The 16,680-nt window shown below is 42.9% G+C and overlaps 1 protein-coding gene across 10 annotated transcripts in view; it reads right to left on the bottom strand.

Annotated features, from left to right (window-relative positions):
- Positions 1–16,680, bottom strand: part of pcnt (pericentrin) — a 40,333-nt gene that overhangs the window by 7,695 nt on the left and 15,958 nt on the right. For 8 of the 10 annotated variants that reach the window (XM_074661395.1, XM_074661403.1, XM_074661398.1 and 5 more), the window contains 25 exons: positions 16,097–16,550; positions 15,781–15,978; positions 15,561–15,632; positions 14,317–14,421; positions 13,845–13,997; positions 12,986–13,132; positions 10,931–11,091; positions 10,466–10,638; positions 10,093–10,274; positions 9,825–9,987; positions 8,255–8,497; positions 7,557–7,789; positions 7,230–7,337; positions 6,900–6,920; positions 6,306–6,542; positions 6,056–6,229; positions 5,665–5,817; positions 5,177–5,356; positions 4,041–5,069; positions 2,148–2,318; positions 1,825–2,014; positions 1,295–1,629; positions 746–848; positions 399–571; positions 40–315 (listed from right to left, as the gene is read on the bottom strand). In XM_074661395.1, coding sequence (XP_074517496.1) covers positions 40–315; positions 399–571; positions 746–848; positions 1,295–1,629; positions 1,825–2,014; positions 2,148–2,318; positions 4,041–5,069; positions 5,177–5,356; positions 5,665–5,817; positions 6,056–6,229; positions 6,306–6,542; positions 6,900–6,920; positions 7,230–7,337; positions 7,557–7,789; positions 8,255–8,497; positions 9,825–9,987; positions 10,093–10,274; positions 10,466–10,638; positions 10,931–11,091; positions 12,986–13,132; positions 13,845–13,997; positions 14,317–14,421; positions 15,561–15,632; positions 15,781–15,978; positions 16,097–16,550 — 5,434 coding nt within the window. The remainder of the gene's footprint in view (positions 1–39; positions 316–398; positions 572–745; positions 849–1,294; positions 1,630–1,824; positions 2,015–2,147; positions 2,319–4,040; positions 5,070–5,176; positions 5,357–5,664; positions 5,818–6,055; positions 6,230–6,305; positions 6,543–6,899; positions 6,921–7,229; positions 7,338–7,556; positions 7,790–8,254; positions 8,498–9,824; positions 9,988–10,092; positions 10,275–10,465; positions 10,639–10,930; positions 11,092–12,985; positions 13,133–13,844; positions 13,998–14,316; positions 14,422–15,560; positions 15,633–15,780; positions 15,979–16,096; positions 16,551–16,680) is intronic. The other 2 variants (XM_074661397.1, XM_074661405.1) reach the window with 1 other exon arrangement.

Raw genomic sequence — 16,680 nt, 5'->3', positions numbered from 1 at the left:
TTTAAAATCTCATTTATCTTTAAAACCACAGAAACTCACTTGTGTGGTTCTCTGGGCCATTCGACAGAGCAGCTCCCGGAGAGCGATCACAGTCTCCTGCAGTGCCCTCTTCTCCTGCTGCCAGCTCATGGGAGCGTGGGAGGATGAATTGTCCCCATGGTCCATTACGACGGGACCATCTCCACAATGATACTCCCTCTGACTCAGTGAGAAGGCTCTTATGTCCGAGACATGAGGTTGTGTTGAGGAAGTGGCACGACGTTGGGACAAAGTGAGAATTCGGCAGCTTTCTTGATACACTTTCTTCAACAGAGCCTGCAGAAAGACGGAGAAACTGAGTAAAATCCAAGCTTACTGTCAAATCAACAGAATCCCTGTCAAGTATGAATGAAGCCTACCTGAAGCTCAGGTGACAACAGGTCATCGCTGTAGCTCATACTGCCCGCAGCACTGTCTGTGTTAACTGTGGGGTTCATTCCTCGGCAGCGCAGATACTCAAGAAACTGAGCATCCAGCCTTTCAGTCTGTTCCAGCTCCACTCTCAGCCTCGCACCCAATTCTGAACTCACATCTGAAGCACAAGAGAAGAACAGGAGAGTTAAGTGGAAACAACTTTACTGTCAACAAACTCCATAAAAAGACCAAAACCAACAATGAATTGATACTGCTAATATGTATTGTCTGTGTAGCCAAAGCCTGATATTCCTCGGTGCCCAAAATTCTTTAAATAAGTGTCAATACTCACTGCTGCCGTATCCATCACTGGCCCATTCTGGTGCCGACAAGGACGAGGTGGAGCCAAGAGGAGATGGAGGCGCTGTTAAGTCAAGATCTTCCAACTCACGAACCTAAGAAAAAAATAATTACAAAATATTAAACAAATGTTTAGCCCATAGACTGTATATAAGAAGTGGACGTACCCTAAAGCATACCCTGCTTTATGGTCTATTTGACTCTAAATGAGACCATCATTTACTAAATGAACATCATGCTGTATTGAAGAAGACTTGAAACTAGCGATTGAGACCATAAACTCATGTTTACAATGTTTACTGAGGGAATAAATCAAGTGAGAAGTAGGCTCATTTTCTCATAGACTTCTATACAATCTGACTTCTTTTAGCAACCAGAGGAGTCGCCCCCTGCTGGCTGTTAGAAAGAATGCAGGTTTAAGGCACTTCTGCATTGGTTTCAGACCCAGAGATTACCCACTGACTTAGCCATATTTGAAACCAAAGAAAAGTCCAAAATATCCAACAAAAGGTAGCATGCATGGAAGTGTTAGACCGCATACTTTGTCAGTGTCCAGTGAGTCGAGCATGGAGAAGTTGTCAGACACCGACACGGAGCCTGGGGAGTGGGTACTCTGCGTGGCTGGATCTGGTGTGATGGTCCTGGAGTGTGGAGGCTCCATCTGAACCCTAGGAGAGGTCTTGTTCTGGTGGAGATCCAGGCCTGTGCTGTTCAGAGTGCTGAACTCGGACAGACGAGAGCAGAGAGCAGAGGCGTGGAACCGGTCTGGGATTCTGTCTTCGGGGCATTCGAGTCTCCTTAAAACCTCCGGAGAGCTCAGAGAGGCTTCATCACGAGAGACGCTCACAATGTCCTCAAAAGTTCCGTGAGAAATATCTGACAGATGAAGAAAATAAAAGTTGTCATTATGAGAACATATTACTGTTGAGATGCCATCGTCGTTAAAGGGTTCCCTTGTGGGGTTTTAGACCTCTGATAACATATAGAGCTGTTTAGAGACTGTATAGAGACTGCACAGAATCTGACAATATAACAGCAGAGTATATGTTTGAAGCATCTTTAAGTACTCACCCTTCTGTGGGTATCCTTGTTGGTGAGGAAGTGTGTCCTGCTGGTGACAGTGTTGTCTGAGTTGCTGTAGTTCTCTTTGCTGGTAGGCTAGTTCCTCTTCCTGTACAGCCAGGTCTTCTTGTAGACCTTGAAGCTCCACCTTCAGCCGCTGGTTATCAGTCTCCAGGTCAACTAGGGCACGGTCTTTGGTCTGACACACACAAGTAAATGTCAACACAGCTTATTATACTCAATCCAGTGCTGCCATGATCTCAAAAACAGTGGATCCAGACAAAAAGATTTAACTCCCGCTATACAGCTTATAGCTGATATTCTGTACTCACCTGTCCTTCCTGATGTAGCTTCTCAGCCCTCTCTGTGCTGGTACTCAGACCCTGTTTAACTGCAGTCAGCTCCGCCCTCAGAGCCTGATGCTCTGCCCTCAGTCCAGCGAGCTCAGTCTCCCTCTGTCTTAAGGCAGCGTCTGCTTTAGCCAGGGTCACCTCAGCATGAGTCTGAGACAAAGAAAAACGTTCTTATTAGCAGCCTTTCTTTGACTCATTCATGAAACCCTGCATCCACATAGCATATTTTAACTTTATTTTGGTCATAGCTTTCAGTTTTTCCAGGAAAAACGACTGTTTACATTAAGAGCAACAACCGATCACCTGCTTTGCAATGTAAAAAGCCGTTTAATGAATACCACATGTACAGTACATGCTGCGTTTTATATCCGATTCATTCTTAGATACTTCTTTACAACAATGGCTACATTTGCTACAAACAACTATAAACTCATCGAAAACAGATCAGACATGCAGCAGCCCAACAAATGCTTTGCAGCCTCCATGCATTCTTTTTAACGACCACAACTTGTCCTTACCACATCCTGCCAAGTTAGGAACGTAAAGAAGTGAAGAATAAAGTGTGCATCAGAGCTTTAAAAGACTACAGCTAACAAAGCTGTCCCTCCTGCTTCCTCATTTCAATGTCACTTCCCCTGTGTTAGTAAGAGTCTGCAGTCTCAGTAGCGACGCTGTGATGTGACGTGTTACGGCAGTTAACTAGAACCAGATGTGGTCCCGCCTACAGCACAGCTGTACACTAGCAAAAAAAAGTGGCAGCAAGGTATTTCCTGTCTGGACGTGGGGCCTGTTGAAGCAGGGTTAGTAAGTTATCTGAAATACTCTGACCCAGACCCCCTTCAAACCCGGAGCATAGGCTGATGAAAAAGGTTTGTTCTGGTTCTTATGACCAGATTAAAGGCCCAGTCTGTACTTTTTTGGCCATGTGCATTTTAAGTAATGTATATTCAGGGCATAATTACAGTAACTGAAAATAAAGGCCCGTTTTACTGCTGGTTAGATTTGTAACGAATAGTTCGAAGCATCATTCATAACGTTGACATTTAAATTCTAAAATCAACATTTGAATGCTGCGCAGTTTTTTTGTGTGTTTTTTTTGCATGTCTATTCATTCTGTTTAAACACGGTATTTCTGCACAGTTGCAGATAAATATTAGATTACACTAATATTATTAGTATTATACCATTTATAGAATTAGATTCTGGTGGTGGCTGCGTAGGACTGTTTCTGACTCGTAAACCAAACATCTCCAATAACCCTATAGCATCCAAAAGTCAAAATCTATTGAAAAAAACAGATGTAATCATTTCTAAAATTAAAAACATGTTTTTATCTAACAAAATATTGTGCTTCAATCCATATTTGTTGCCGTTTAGCCTTTCAAAAGCAACGCTTTCACTGTAGTCTAAACTGTTTGCTTGGCGCACACAAAGGGAGGAACGCATGAGGCACCTGCATTAGCAGGGCGGTGTAGCAGCACAGCAGCATATGACCACAATAACAACAAAACTATATTTTTTTTCTTCCATTTTTTAGGGTGATGGGTGAAAATATGACCACAGACATTTGAAGCTTCATTTGAAAACTTTAACAGAAGCTCTAATGTTAAAAAAAAAAGACATTCGGTACAGCCCTAGTGCTAATAAACTATAAACCAATTATGTAAACAAACCTTTTTACCCCATCAAAATCTTCTGTAATTAATTCTTTAGATTTGGTTCTTTTATAGATAGTTACTCCTTTTCTTAAAAGGCCAGTCATTCATTTGGGAAGTGACGAGGAGGTTGCGCTCCTGTGTTTGAAATTATAGTTTACAATTTGCATCTTGGATTGTGGTTGTAACCAAAAGAAATAGCACAGTTGTCACTCACCAGCACTTCCTTTTGAGCCTCCTCTTGACTGCTTTCCTTCTCATTGAGCTGAGCTGTCAGGTCCTGGATATAAGCTCTCATTGAAGTCACATCCTGTCTGAGCCTTTCAATTTCCTCCTGGAGTTGTCTCTCCCTCCTCCTCAGTGCCTCGCGTTCAGCAAAAAGCTCCCCCTTCACAGTCTTGAGGGTTTTAGTCTTCGTCCTTTCCTCAGCGACCATCTCCTCCATGTCCACCACCTCGGCTCTCACCTCCTGGACTTGTCTCTCAAGAGTGAAACTGGTGTCTTGGAGGCCTTCCATTTCCATTTCCATCTCCTGCTCTTTTGTTTTTAGAGTCTCGATCTCGGTCATGCTCTCCTGTTCTTTCTTTTGGAGCTCCATAATCTGAGAGCTGAGGTGGGCGTTCTTCTCCTGCAGGGCGCTCATCTCTTGTGCTTGAATTTTGAAAGTGTCCCTCTCCTCTTCAGATAGTTGTTTTTTCTTCTTCGTCTCCTCTTCTTTCTGGGCTCTGACTTCCTCCAGCTCAGCTTCTTTGACGGAGAGGACCACTTGGAGTTCATTTGCCCTCTCCCTTTCAGCTGTCAGCCTCTTTCCGAACTCCTCCCCGTGCCCTCTGTACTCGTCCTCCTGGGTGAGCAGTAATCGCTCTAGTCCCTCTTTCTCTGCCACCGCAGTCTCCAGCTGACTCTGGAGGGCCTTGAGACGAGATCGAAGGGGACGAGATGAGCCAGAGTGACTCAGACTGAGCTCTTGCTTCAGGCTGTTCGGTCCTCCCCTCCTCGCTTGTGCCTGGATGGTATCGTGGTGAGGTTCGGGGCTGGGAGCCGGCGAGGGATTGATGCTGTCGCCATCCTGAGAGTCACTGACTTCATGCAGGTTGGGGCCTAATGTGGCGAGTTCAGCCTGCAGGGTGCTAATGACCTCATGAAGACGCTCCTCCTCTTCCTGTTTGTCCTGACGAACTCTCATGATTTCAGACTGAAGGTGTTCCACCTGTGAGCGCAGATCTTCAAGCTCGGCCTCCAAAGCCTTTTTGTCAGAAAGATCAGAACATTTAATCAGACAATTCCATTTTTCTCATCAACTATAGGCACTTCCACATCGTCTGCATGTATTCTGTGTGTACTTAATCTGACCTTGATGTCTCTGGTGTTCTCCAACTCCTGTTCCAGTCTTTGAATCTCAGTGTTGAGGTGGTCGATCTCCTGATTTTTCTCCTGGAGTAATGCTGAGGAGAGGGTCTCTTCCTCTGTGTCCTCCACCTCACTATGTTCCTCTTTCTCCTCCTTGAGTATTGTGAGAGCAGACACATTCTCCTGCAAGTGGAGTTGTACATACCAGTTCAACTATAAGTTATCTAGTGCTGCAACTAATGATTATTTTCATTTTCAATTAATCTGTCGATTATTTTCTCGATTATTCAATTAGTGGTTTGGTCTACAAAAGTTAGTGTTTATGATGCATACTTAAATGGTCTGTGGGATTAAATGTTAATAATCCATTTCGATCAAGTTGTAAGCAATTCTCTCCTTTACATCAATGGAATGGATGAAGTTTGTAAGTTTCACTCATAATGCAGCTAAATAAAATAGATTACATGGTATGACGGCGAAATAGCATTTACCTTTAGGGCAGCAATCTGTTCTTGGAGCTCATTAACCTGAGCTGCGTTCTGATTGGTCAGTTGCTCCAGCTGTAGCGCGAGGTGTTTTAGTTCAACCTCTTTGATGCTCAAGTCCCTTTGCACAGTCTCCAGTTGGCCAAGCACGACCTCAACCTAAAAAGACATAACATTACTTATTAAATAAAGACAAAAGATGCAACATAGTTTTTGGTAACGGGTTAAAAAAAGTTGAGCTTTCAGAGAAAGTGTCTAGTTCTGGTGATGGTTTTTAAAAGATGGATCCAGTCTGCACACATTTGTCCTAAAAGGTGGCACTGCAACAACAGCCACCACATATCAGCCCAAATCATCTTAGCTACCAAACACCAGCTTTGGGTAAAATCTTACAGACCTCTTGCTCTTTGCTCTGTAGGCTCTGCTGAGCAGTGTCCAGGGCATCGCTAAGCTCCTGGGTGGGGTCACGCGTGTTGTCATGGTAACAGTGTCTCGTCTCATCCACTTTGGACTGCAGGGCGGAGATCTGAAGCCTGTTAGACAGCTGCAGCTGCTCCAGCGCCTGCTTATCCTGACAAAAAGTGAGTACACTTGTGAGAAAATGAACGACGGTATTAAGAGTAATTTCAAGTGTTAAATTGTCTTACTTGTGTGAGCTCCTGTTCTCTCAGCTTTGCTCTGTGGAGCTCTTGCTCCAGTTGACTGTTAGATCTATTACTCTCAGCGCTGTTAAGCAGCGCTTGCTCCAGCTCTCTGATTCGCCCGGCTAACTTGTCGATCTCCTCGTTGCGCTCTGCAAGATCGCGCTGGGCTTGCTGATTGGATGCGAGCAAGGAGGCATGGTCCTCTGTCTTGTCTTTGATGATAGCTTGTAGACTCTCCACCTGCAGAGGCATAGAAGGGGCAGCATGTTGGATGAGACGTTTCAAGAGTTTTAAGTAGAGTGAAAAACTACATGATTTGTAGATGAATAAGCCATTCCCGATCTGCAGCCGCTGGTAGCGAACACTGAAGTTAAGCCATACCAGAGAGCAGTGACATGAAGGTGAGAGACAAATGACGTGCAAATGAATATTAGCAAACGGAGGATGAAATGGGAATGAATGTAGAGCGTATGACAAGCACATATAAGCAGTAAGAATGAATCTAGGGATGATTACATGCAAAAAATGATGTACAATACACACCATGCACAAGAGTCAGAGGAGCTAAGAGAAGTATGCTACAGTTCGATTTCATACCTGCAGAACCAAGTCCTCAAACTACAGCAATCCGTTCAGCACAGGGATAAACACATGGTAAAGGTCAGGCTCATTGGCAAACAAACAATGCATTCATCACTTCAACCTCTGTGAGTACTACTAATACTACGTATTCTTAGGTTCATAATCCCATCAGCAATGCATTAGACACTCCTCACAAAAAAAACACACATCAAAAAAACACACACTGCAAATGCAATGCACTCTTTATCTAGAAAAGAGAGAATCTTGTGAGATAATGTCCAGCTGAGAAATATCATATTATTAGATGTTTCTGTGTATACTTGCTATCAAATGAATGGACCTCACCCTGTGTCCTTTATTATCCACGCTGGCTGTCTGTCTGAGTTGGGCCTCCAGGCTTCGGATCTCCTGCTGGAACTCGTCTCTCTCGTGTTCACGCTCCACAGCTTGCTCCTATATGCACAGGAACAAGTGATGTGAAAGATTGTGTCCGCTACATTTAGCAGCAACGTGACAAAATTGCCTGCGACACTTTCAAATAACACTAGAAAGAAAAAGTGAAGCGAGGATGCAAGATCATAAGGGTTTCGACGACTGTAAATGAAAGAGCAGATTTATGAAGAACTACATTTTACATTCAATTTCTGATTATTTTATTTTGTAAATTCTCACCTCTATAAACTGCCTGTCGTGTTTCAGCTGCTTCTCGAGTGCTTGGACGCGCTGGTTGAGGTCTTCGGTGTTGGTCTTGTGGTGCTGCTCCGTCTCCAGGCCCTTGGTTTCCTGCTCTTCCAGCTCTCTCTCCAGGGCCCTGAGGCGCAGGGACAGAGAGCTGTGGTCCTTCGCCGCCTGCCGCTGCAGGTCCAGCCTATCCTTGGTTAAAAGCTCCGTCTCTGCCAGTAGAGCTTGAAAAATGAAAAAGTGAGGTTAGGGCAATTGTTTCGATGCAAATACACACACACAGAGGAATTTTAAAAAGCGGGCAAGACATTAGAGGAGTTAAATACATACAGCTGTTACACATACTGTGTCTTTTCTCCTGAAAAGGCACTGAATGCATTTGCTTTGACAGCTCTGACCTAGAACATTGTTTAAGAGGCAAAAATGACACAGCACTCATTTTCTACAAGCTACTGTCAGTGTTGCAAACAGCAACCTCACACAGCACACTGCAAATATACTGCATATTCATCCCCACCCCCTCATCACACACTCATACTTCACTCTGACCTACAAACCTGCGTCAGGATCTAAATTGAGCCAATGGCCTACGGAGAGAAGACACATCTGAGCACAGACATTTTCATAAGTGGGTGGTCAAGCTCACTAAAGAGGTCATTTTATGCAGACAGAGACACACGATTTTTTACCTTTCTCCCTCTCCCCGAGATCAGCAGAGAGATGCTCCTTGTGGCGCAGGAGCAGTGCGTGCTCCTCACTGAGCTCCTGATGCTTCAGTCTGAGGTTATCTAGCTCTTTGGGAAGGGCCTGCATCTGGTGCAGCTTCACCTTCAGGTCCTCCAGCTCCTCCACTAGTCTCTCTTCTTGTGTCTCCTTCATCTGCAGAGACTCCTCTAGGATTGCTTTCTCTGCCACGTAGCCCTCCAGAAGCCCTGAACACGTCATGCAAAGTCAAAAAGTTTTGTTTAAAGGGTGGGCCCATTATTTGTTTTTTGCACCCTGTTTGGAGAAGCAGACATGAGTACCGGCACGGAAGCTAAGCAATGTACTGCTGTATGGACGCCACGTTATTTCGGATCTGAAAGTCACACAATAACACAAACAAACTAACCGATTGATGCAGCGGTAGACCCTGTCCTGAGAGGTAAAAATCACTGTTTTTGTCAGTGGAGTCTGGTGGCTTTAAAGAGAGCGATATGAGAGCTTCAGTTCCCCGTCGGAAAGGGCGTTCTGATGTCAAGGTAAAGCGGTGAAAATATTCTAAATATAGCGTACACTTAAAGTGATATTGATTTTGTTATGTGGGCCTTTTTTTAGGTGGCTAAAATATGTTTTTCTGCTGCTCCCGTCCACAGCCACTTTACCTCGACGTCAGACAGCTCTTTCCGGTGTGGAACTGAAGCCATTATATCACTCTCTTCAAAGCCACCAGACTCCATTGATGAAAACAGTAATTTTACCTTGCAGAACACGGGAGTAGGGATGTCACGATAACAGAAATTTAGTAGTCGATACCAGTTTCTCGCCAAAAACTAAAATTTACAGTTGAACGCATCATGATAACGTTATAATTTACTTTCTCCCAATACTCATTTTTACTGAACAAATCATAATGTAACTCAATGCAACCTCTGTTAACATGAACTGTTAGCTCCGTTATTTAGCCAAGCAGGACTGTGCTGCCCACCGGCTTAACGTTAACTAGCTCTACTTCTGCCAATTTCAACATGGATTTGTTGTTCACAATGTAGCATTTTTTTATCGTCCCCGGGACAACAGGACGCCCTTAGTCTCCAGCCCTGACCCCCAGTACCTACGGTACCTGCAATACTGTAGAAAAACGAGTACTGTCACATTTTCAGAATCTGGGCATCGACTTGGTACCGAAGTATCAGTTCTTGCGATATCCCTACATGGGAGTATACATATAACTCCACTTCTTATTTCCAAACTTAGCACAGCTAACGTTGACTCAGCTAATGCTAGCGTTCACATTATTCATAACCTTATTGATTAGCTTGGTGAACTACGTCACTGCTTTTCGCTAACGGCTGAGTGGGCGTTTCCATTTGAAAAACATGGAAAAGAATGCAGGTGGATTCGACCTTAAAAGTTATGTTTTAACTTCAGTACAAGTGGCGAGATTTGAGCATAGACAGAGGAGCAAGGTGTGGTAACAGTCAGTGGATTAATTACTGTAACTTGGCAGCATAAGATGAGTCAAGTGAAGCAGAGCCAGACCCGGGTTACAGTGCTCACCCTCTGCCTTGTGGAGTTCCAGCTGGAGTTGACTCTTCAGCTTCGCCTCTTGATCAAGCTGCACCAATAGGAGCTTGTGCTGCTCAATGAGTTGGGCGGAGTCCTCTCTGCCCTGAGAGAACTTTTCCTCCAGAAAAAGGTGGACATCATGAGTCTGCTCCAGCTAGAGAAAAAGTGAGAAAACCACGATTATTAGACATCAAACAATAGAAGAAAGAAGCTTTATGTGTGAATTGTTGAGATATCAGTAGCTCTATGCATCCTGTACCTGCGTGTTGGCCTGGTTGAGCAGCTCCAGTAGTGTTTCAACAGTGTGACGGAGTCTGCTGCAGGCATTCAGAGCCGCTTCTTCTCCACCAGGTTTGATCTGAGTATCTGAAACCAGCAGGCTCTCACAGAGCAGATGGGTCAGCTCCATGTCTTCTGAAGACAGGTCTGCAACTGAAATACCTGCGAAAAATATATGAATCGTTGCATGATGCAAATATTTAAATTGCATATAGAACATTTTTAAATTGCACCTAGAAAAGGTCTCTGAAGAACTGGAAGTTTATGTATATATGTATCTCCAACAAAAACCAGACTGAGCAAAAAGAACGACAGTTCGCTGCTTCTTCAGAATGAATGAGATGCCAACAGACCTGACTCTTGTGCATCTTTGTTCCCTGTTGAGCTCCTCTGACGGGTCGGCTGCTCAGATGTTTTGCCTCTGGCACTGATCTTTTGTCCAATCAGGTCTTCTGTTGCAATGGTGCTGCGAATCATCTCAATCAGCACCTTCCTCAGCTTTTCATTGGCCTGGTGCAGTTTACGTCTGGGAAAAGACACGCATACGCCAAGCAAAGTACATGACTAGAATGGCAGATTAATTATTTACTACATTTAACACACTGGTGTCTGAAGGTTTCCAATACAGTCAAAACCAATGTTCAGAAACAATTATACAATTTCAAGGTTAAAAAAAACAGTAAAATAAAATAAAAATTAACATTTTATGCCACAAAGTCCACCTACAAGCCAGTAGGTAATATTAACTGACGGCTGGTGTTCTCACCATAAAGACACATTTCAAAGTATAAAATTCACCTAGCTGAAATATCACTTACCTTTCCCCTTTAGCAGTCTGCAAGTCATCAGTGAGCATCTTCAGAAGGTTGCCTCCCTCCTGACCTTCCCGCTCCCTTCGTTGGAGGAGAGTGTCCAAAGTCTGCATCTCTGCACGCTTCCCCTTTAGCTCTCCCTGCAGACAGCCAACCTCTGCTCGCAGCTGGAAAAACAGACAGATAGCTTGTTAATTCTACCAACATTTAACACACACCTATCAGCTTCCCCTCTCCCACCTGTGATTTGTTTAAAAAATATCCATGTGACCAACTGTGTGCCAGAGCGGGGAGAAACAACGGATTGACCCCCGATTGTGGCAAGAACCAAATGAAGACCTCACAGAATGGCTCACTGTCATACTTTGAACAAACAGAACAAGCTGGCATAGTCACAAAAGAAAAATCACATGGCCACCAACATCCTATCAGCGTAAAGAGCATGACAAAAGCAGAAGGCATGCTCTGCATTCAAAAGGAAATCAAAACCAGATGTTGCTTGTCAGAGAAATCCACCTTATCCAGAAACAACAATCGGCACCCAAATCCGCCATGACACAAAAAACAAATTGCTCCTCCATTAAAACCAGCCTAAAGCTTACAGATATACACACAGAGGTACTCCGGTTAAGTGCCAAGTCAGTGTGGGATGGAACTTCTGGATTCACTGCTGCACTTTCTCTCAGAAGAGCTTTTATCAGTTTTCTTCCAGGTCTCTTTGGTCAAGTTTTCTTACCTTTCGTTCCTCGACCCCTTCATTCTCCCCGTCTCCTTTCACCACGTCTTCCCTCTCTTTTTCCCTCTCATCAAACACGCCTTGTGCAGCCACCTGGCTCAACAAAACAATGTTGTTGCCCCTGACAACAACACCCTCCCAACCTCTCTTAAGCTTCTCTTTGCTAACCTCACGGGGGGGTGAATGTGTGTGTGTGTGTGTGTGTGTCTCACTAATATCTCACTATCAAGAGCCAAGCCAGGATGGTGCCATGGAAACAATGGATACATATGCTGATTGTACCAACAAGATTCATCATGGATTTAGAGATGTAGAGGTACAAGAAAGGTATGGGACTGCAGAAATCACACATGTATTAATGATGTGAGTCCTGTGTCACCAAAAACTGTTTTTTGGAAACAGAAATGTAGGATTTAGGGGGTATAGAGATGACCTTGTTTGTAACCAAGGGGATAGTAAACGATTAACATAAAAGTTTCAAGAGGCTTCACATCTCCACAACAACCAAGCAACAAAATGAAACGTTGCTCCAATGAGAATATAATCAAATGAAAATGAATAAAAAGAGATAGAAATGTGTATGAATGCATGTTGCTACAGATTTACAGATTATACTGACACCTGAAGTCTGTTATTACCTGCCAAAGCTGAAACGAACAATTTCTTAAATTAATCTGCCAATTATTGCCTACTAATTACTTTAAATAAATTATTTAAATAAATAATTACTGCCTACGGATGTCTCGTTTTGTCCGACCAACAATCCAAAACCCTAAAATATTCAGTTTACTATCACATAAGACAATAAAAAGCAAAAAAATCTCCACAATTAAGCAACGATTAACTGATTATCAAAAGAGTTGCTGATTATTTTTCTGCCGATCGACTAATAGATTACCCAACTAGTCATTTCAGTTCTACTGCGTGCTTCAACCAAGAGAGCATGAGCACACAACACACACAAACACACCAGATTAGTGTGGTGATTCATTGATATGATAATCTCTTTAACAAGATGTAATCTCTATGGATGCCATGCGTTAGCAGCGACATTCTCTCTTCACTGTTGATTCCCAGACTGTATTATTTTCTATTTACAGTTTCTAAGTCACTATATTTTTTATTCATTGACTTTGTCCTTTGAGCCTCAACACCCATGATACAACACAGTTATCTCAGGCCTGTCTAGTCTTGCCCCCAGCCAAGTGAAGCAGCAGGTGTCACCTTATTCAAGCTTTTCATTTGCACCAAGAACATAATGTAAAATCTGTAAAAACACCAGACTAGGTAATGATTTTCATGTTATGAATGTGAGTGTCTAGTACCTGGGCCACCACAGCATCTAGCTGCTGCAGTTGAACAGTGAGCTGGCTCATCTTGCCTGTGTAGCTCTGCTCCTTCTCCTCCTGTTCAGATGTGAAGCGCCTCTTCAGGTCCTCAAGCTGCGCTTCCTTCTGCTCCTCAAACTCCGTCTTCAAACAAAGCAGTGATGTTGGTACATCAATTAAAAGATGCAGATCACCATCCTAAAAAGCTGCAGCATAATGTTTGTTTGTTCCTCAGCTAAAGAGATCTCTGGTCATGTCTCGCTGGCTTATGGCTGACTACTGGCTTACACATTTCAGATTGTAAAATGTCTAAAAAAAAAAAAAGTACCTTCAGCCTTAAAACCTTCTGCATCAGAGGATAAAAAGCTTAGATCATCCCATTTAGCCACTGTTCAGATGGCAGCAACACAAACACACAGACTGTCCAGCGCACAGATTCAGAGAACAGACGGACAAGAACACTTGTACATATATGATGATGGTGGGATTATGTGGAAACTGGGTTTGAATAAAGCTCCAGTGGGACAGAGTCCAACAGGAAGAGCTATCCCTGGGAATGAACTGGTGCAGCTTGAGCTTAGAGAGGGCAATGCCACAACACACACACACACACACACGCTACAGCTCTCAATAATCCAGAGATATTACATAATGATGTTTCAAACCGGCACTCTGAGTCAAATAAAGACACAACTTAAAATAAAATGGGAAAGATCATATTTTCACATGAAATCAATGATTGAATGCAGGCTGCCTAAAAGGTGGTCAAATATTAAAGATATTTAGCATAAGGCGGCTTCGAGGCTATCCACGCTACCATCTTTTCCTCATCGCTCCGAGGCATCTCCACCTTTACCTTCAGTTGATTAATCCTGTCATGCAGCCTCTCCTCTGATTGGACTTTGAGGAGCTCCACCTCTTCTAGGACGTGCTGACGTTGCCGTGACGACTCCTCTTCAATTTCCCGGCGACAAGCCTCCAATTCCCGCGCAGAGATGCCCCTCAACTCCTACAGCAGACACGTTTTTGTTTAATACCACAATATTATGCAGTTGGGTTAAATGCTCAGATTCACAATGCTTCTCAGAAAAAAAACATCCAAATAAACACTCTGTGTCTCTGCACACAAATACACCATTATGAAGGATGAACAATAATTCTGTGTAATCCCTTCTCTAATGGGCTGTTGAGAGCCACAAAGACAAGAACTCTACTGACAACCATTAAAAGCGACTCGCCAGCCAGAGCACTGGATGTAAAAGACACATACACACACAAAGAGGTAGTGTGATGCTCACTCATGCTTGACAACACACACACACACACACCTGTAGCTGGAGCTGGTGCTGAGCGATGAGTTGCTCTGTCTCAGCAGTGTAGGTATGTGAGAGCTCCTGAAGAGCAGCGCTGTGTTGTTGCTCGAGTTCTAAAACCTGAGAAAGAGCACAGGATGATCATTAAAACAACATCACATTAGACAAAAAAAGTCAAAATTGACCATAGTGGAGTTTTTTTGTCCAAAACACTTCACTCTTATCATTAAAGGAAAAAGTGATACTATAAATTAACTAACGCCAGTATAGGGGTTCGCAATATGGATACAATCCTCCATCACATGAGCTGTATTTTTGTGTAGAGCTGCAACAATCAATGGATTAGTTGTCAACTATTTTGATTATCAATTTAATCAGTTTGAGTCATTTTTTAAGAAATAAAAAGTCAAAATTCTCTGATTCCAGCTTCTTAAATGTGAATATTTTCTGGTTTCTATACTCCTCTATGACAGTAAACGGAATATTTTTGTGTTGAGGGCGTCATTTTGGGCTTTGGGAAACACCGATTGACTATTTACCATTTTCTGACATTTTATAAACCAAACTAATCGGTTAATTGAGAAAAATAATCGACAGGTTAATCAACAATGAAAATAATTGTTAGTTACAGACATAATTTCGTATTAACAATTTATATAGTGATATATTTTTAGAAAATCAATTGAAAAACAATTTGTAGATACAATAACCAGACAGGTGTTTTTGATAAATCCAGTGAATCAAATACCCACCAATTTAAGATCTTCAATCAACTTCATTACACTGATGCAAAAATCCTAAAAGTCCAATACTGCCATAAAGCAGTGCTGCTCAGACATTTGCAGCATTACCTACAAAGGTCAAATACAACCATAGATCCATAGTATAGTATCTCATTGTATATTAATAGCCATATTGCCCCACACTAGCAATTTGTGATAAAATTCCTTTGTAAAGAATGTGAGGAAATGCTGTTTCAAGTTAGGTATGACAGAATGGTGCAATAGTATGTGATGGCCAACCACCACAAATATATACTCAATCAGTAGGAACTATTGTTTTGCTATTGAATTTATAGACACTGAGTTTTTGCTTCTGATCAGTTCAAATAAAAATCACTAAATAATCAATAATTCTTATTTATGGCAGCATGTAGCCATTATCAGGACATTATAGTGTCCTCATGAGAAGACACTTAAAATCTGGGCTTTTTAAGAGATTGGAAAAATAAAGTAATGTAGGGATGACTGGGTAAGTACCTGCTTCTTAAGGGTCTCCAGGGCTTCACAGTGTTCAGTATCTAAGGCCTCTTTTTGAGCAGCCAGCTCCGTCTGCAAGAACAGATTGAGAAAAAAACACTCTTTTGAGTAAAGTCGGCAGTAGATGTAGTCAATTATATGTATTTCTGTTTTTTGATTGAATGATAATTTGACTGATGACTGTATACCAGATTTTAACCAACCCATCTTTATATCTCACCTTGTGAACGTGGCTGAGCTCTGCTGCCATGGCACTAAACTTCTCTATGTGCACCTGAGCGAGCTCTTTCCTCAGCTCCTCCCTGACGGACAGCTGATCTGCGGCATGGCGCTCCATTGTCTGCTTATGTTGGGACTTCTGGAGATTCAGGTTTTGACGATGTCTCTCTTCAAGTTGAACCATTTCATCACGCAGCGCCTTAAAAAAGACAACGACAAAACACTTACAAACTGAGAAACTAAACAATGGCAGTATTGTGTGCTTCAATTTCAAACACTGCTCACATAAGGCGACAATGCAAATTCTATGTCCTTACTTGTATTTCCTTCAGGTATGTGGCCTCCAAAGTGTCCATATTACCCAGCATCCTCACTTCCAGTTCATCCCTCTCTTCCTGGTGTTTGCAGGTCAACTCGGCTTCTAGAGCCTCCAGCTGAGCCTGATTGGTCTCCTGAAAAACGGCCTCCAGACTTTCAAGGTCTGCCTTTTGTTTGGAATCGAGGGCTGCTTCCAAGGCAACGAGCTCAGCGTTGTGTTTGGATTCAAGCTCGGCAGCCGTAGCTGCGAGCTGATCTCTGTGACTGGCACCGAGTGAATCTTGTTGTGCTTTGTGTTTGGCATTGAGAGTGTCCTTCTCTTGGGAGTGTTTGTTCAGTAGTGTTGCTCTCTCATGTTCCCACTCAGTTTGATGTTTGTTCTTTAGCTCTGCCAGAGACATTTCAGATTTTTGGGACAAACTTTGCTCCAGCGCTGCTTTTTCATCTCGAAACCTGAAAACACACAAAATACCACAAATTGTTCAAAACAAAGAATTTTCAAGGGTCCTCAAGATGAAAATGGAGGTGATTTTATTATGATTTATGGAAAAACACTACAGTCAATTACCTATCTGCACCTCTT

Source organism: Sebastes fasciatus, chromosome 15, assembly GCF_043250625.1.
Source record: "Sebastes fasciatus isolate fSebFas1 chromosome 15, fSebFas1.pri, whole genome shotgun sequence".
Lineage (NCBI taxonomy): Eukaryota > Metazoa > Chordata > Actinopteri > Perciformes > Sebastidae > Sebastes > Sebastes fasciatus.
This window is presented reverse-complemented; position numbering and strand designations above follow the sequence as displayed.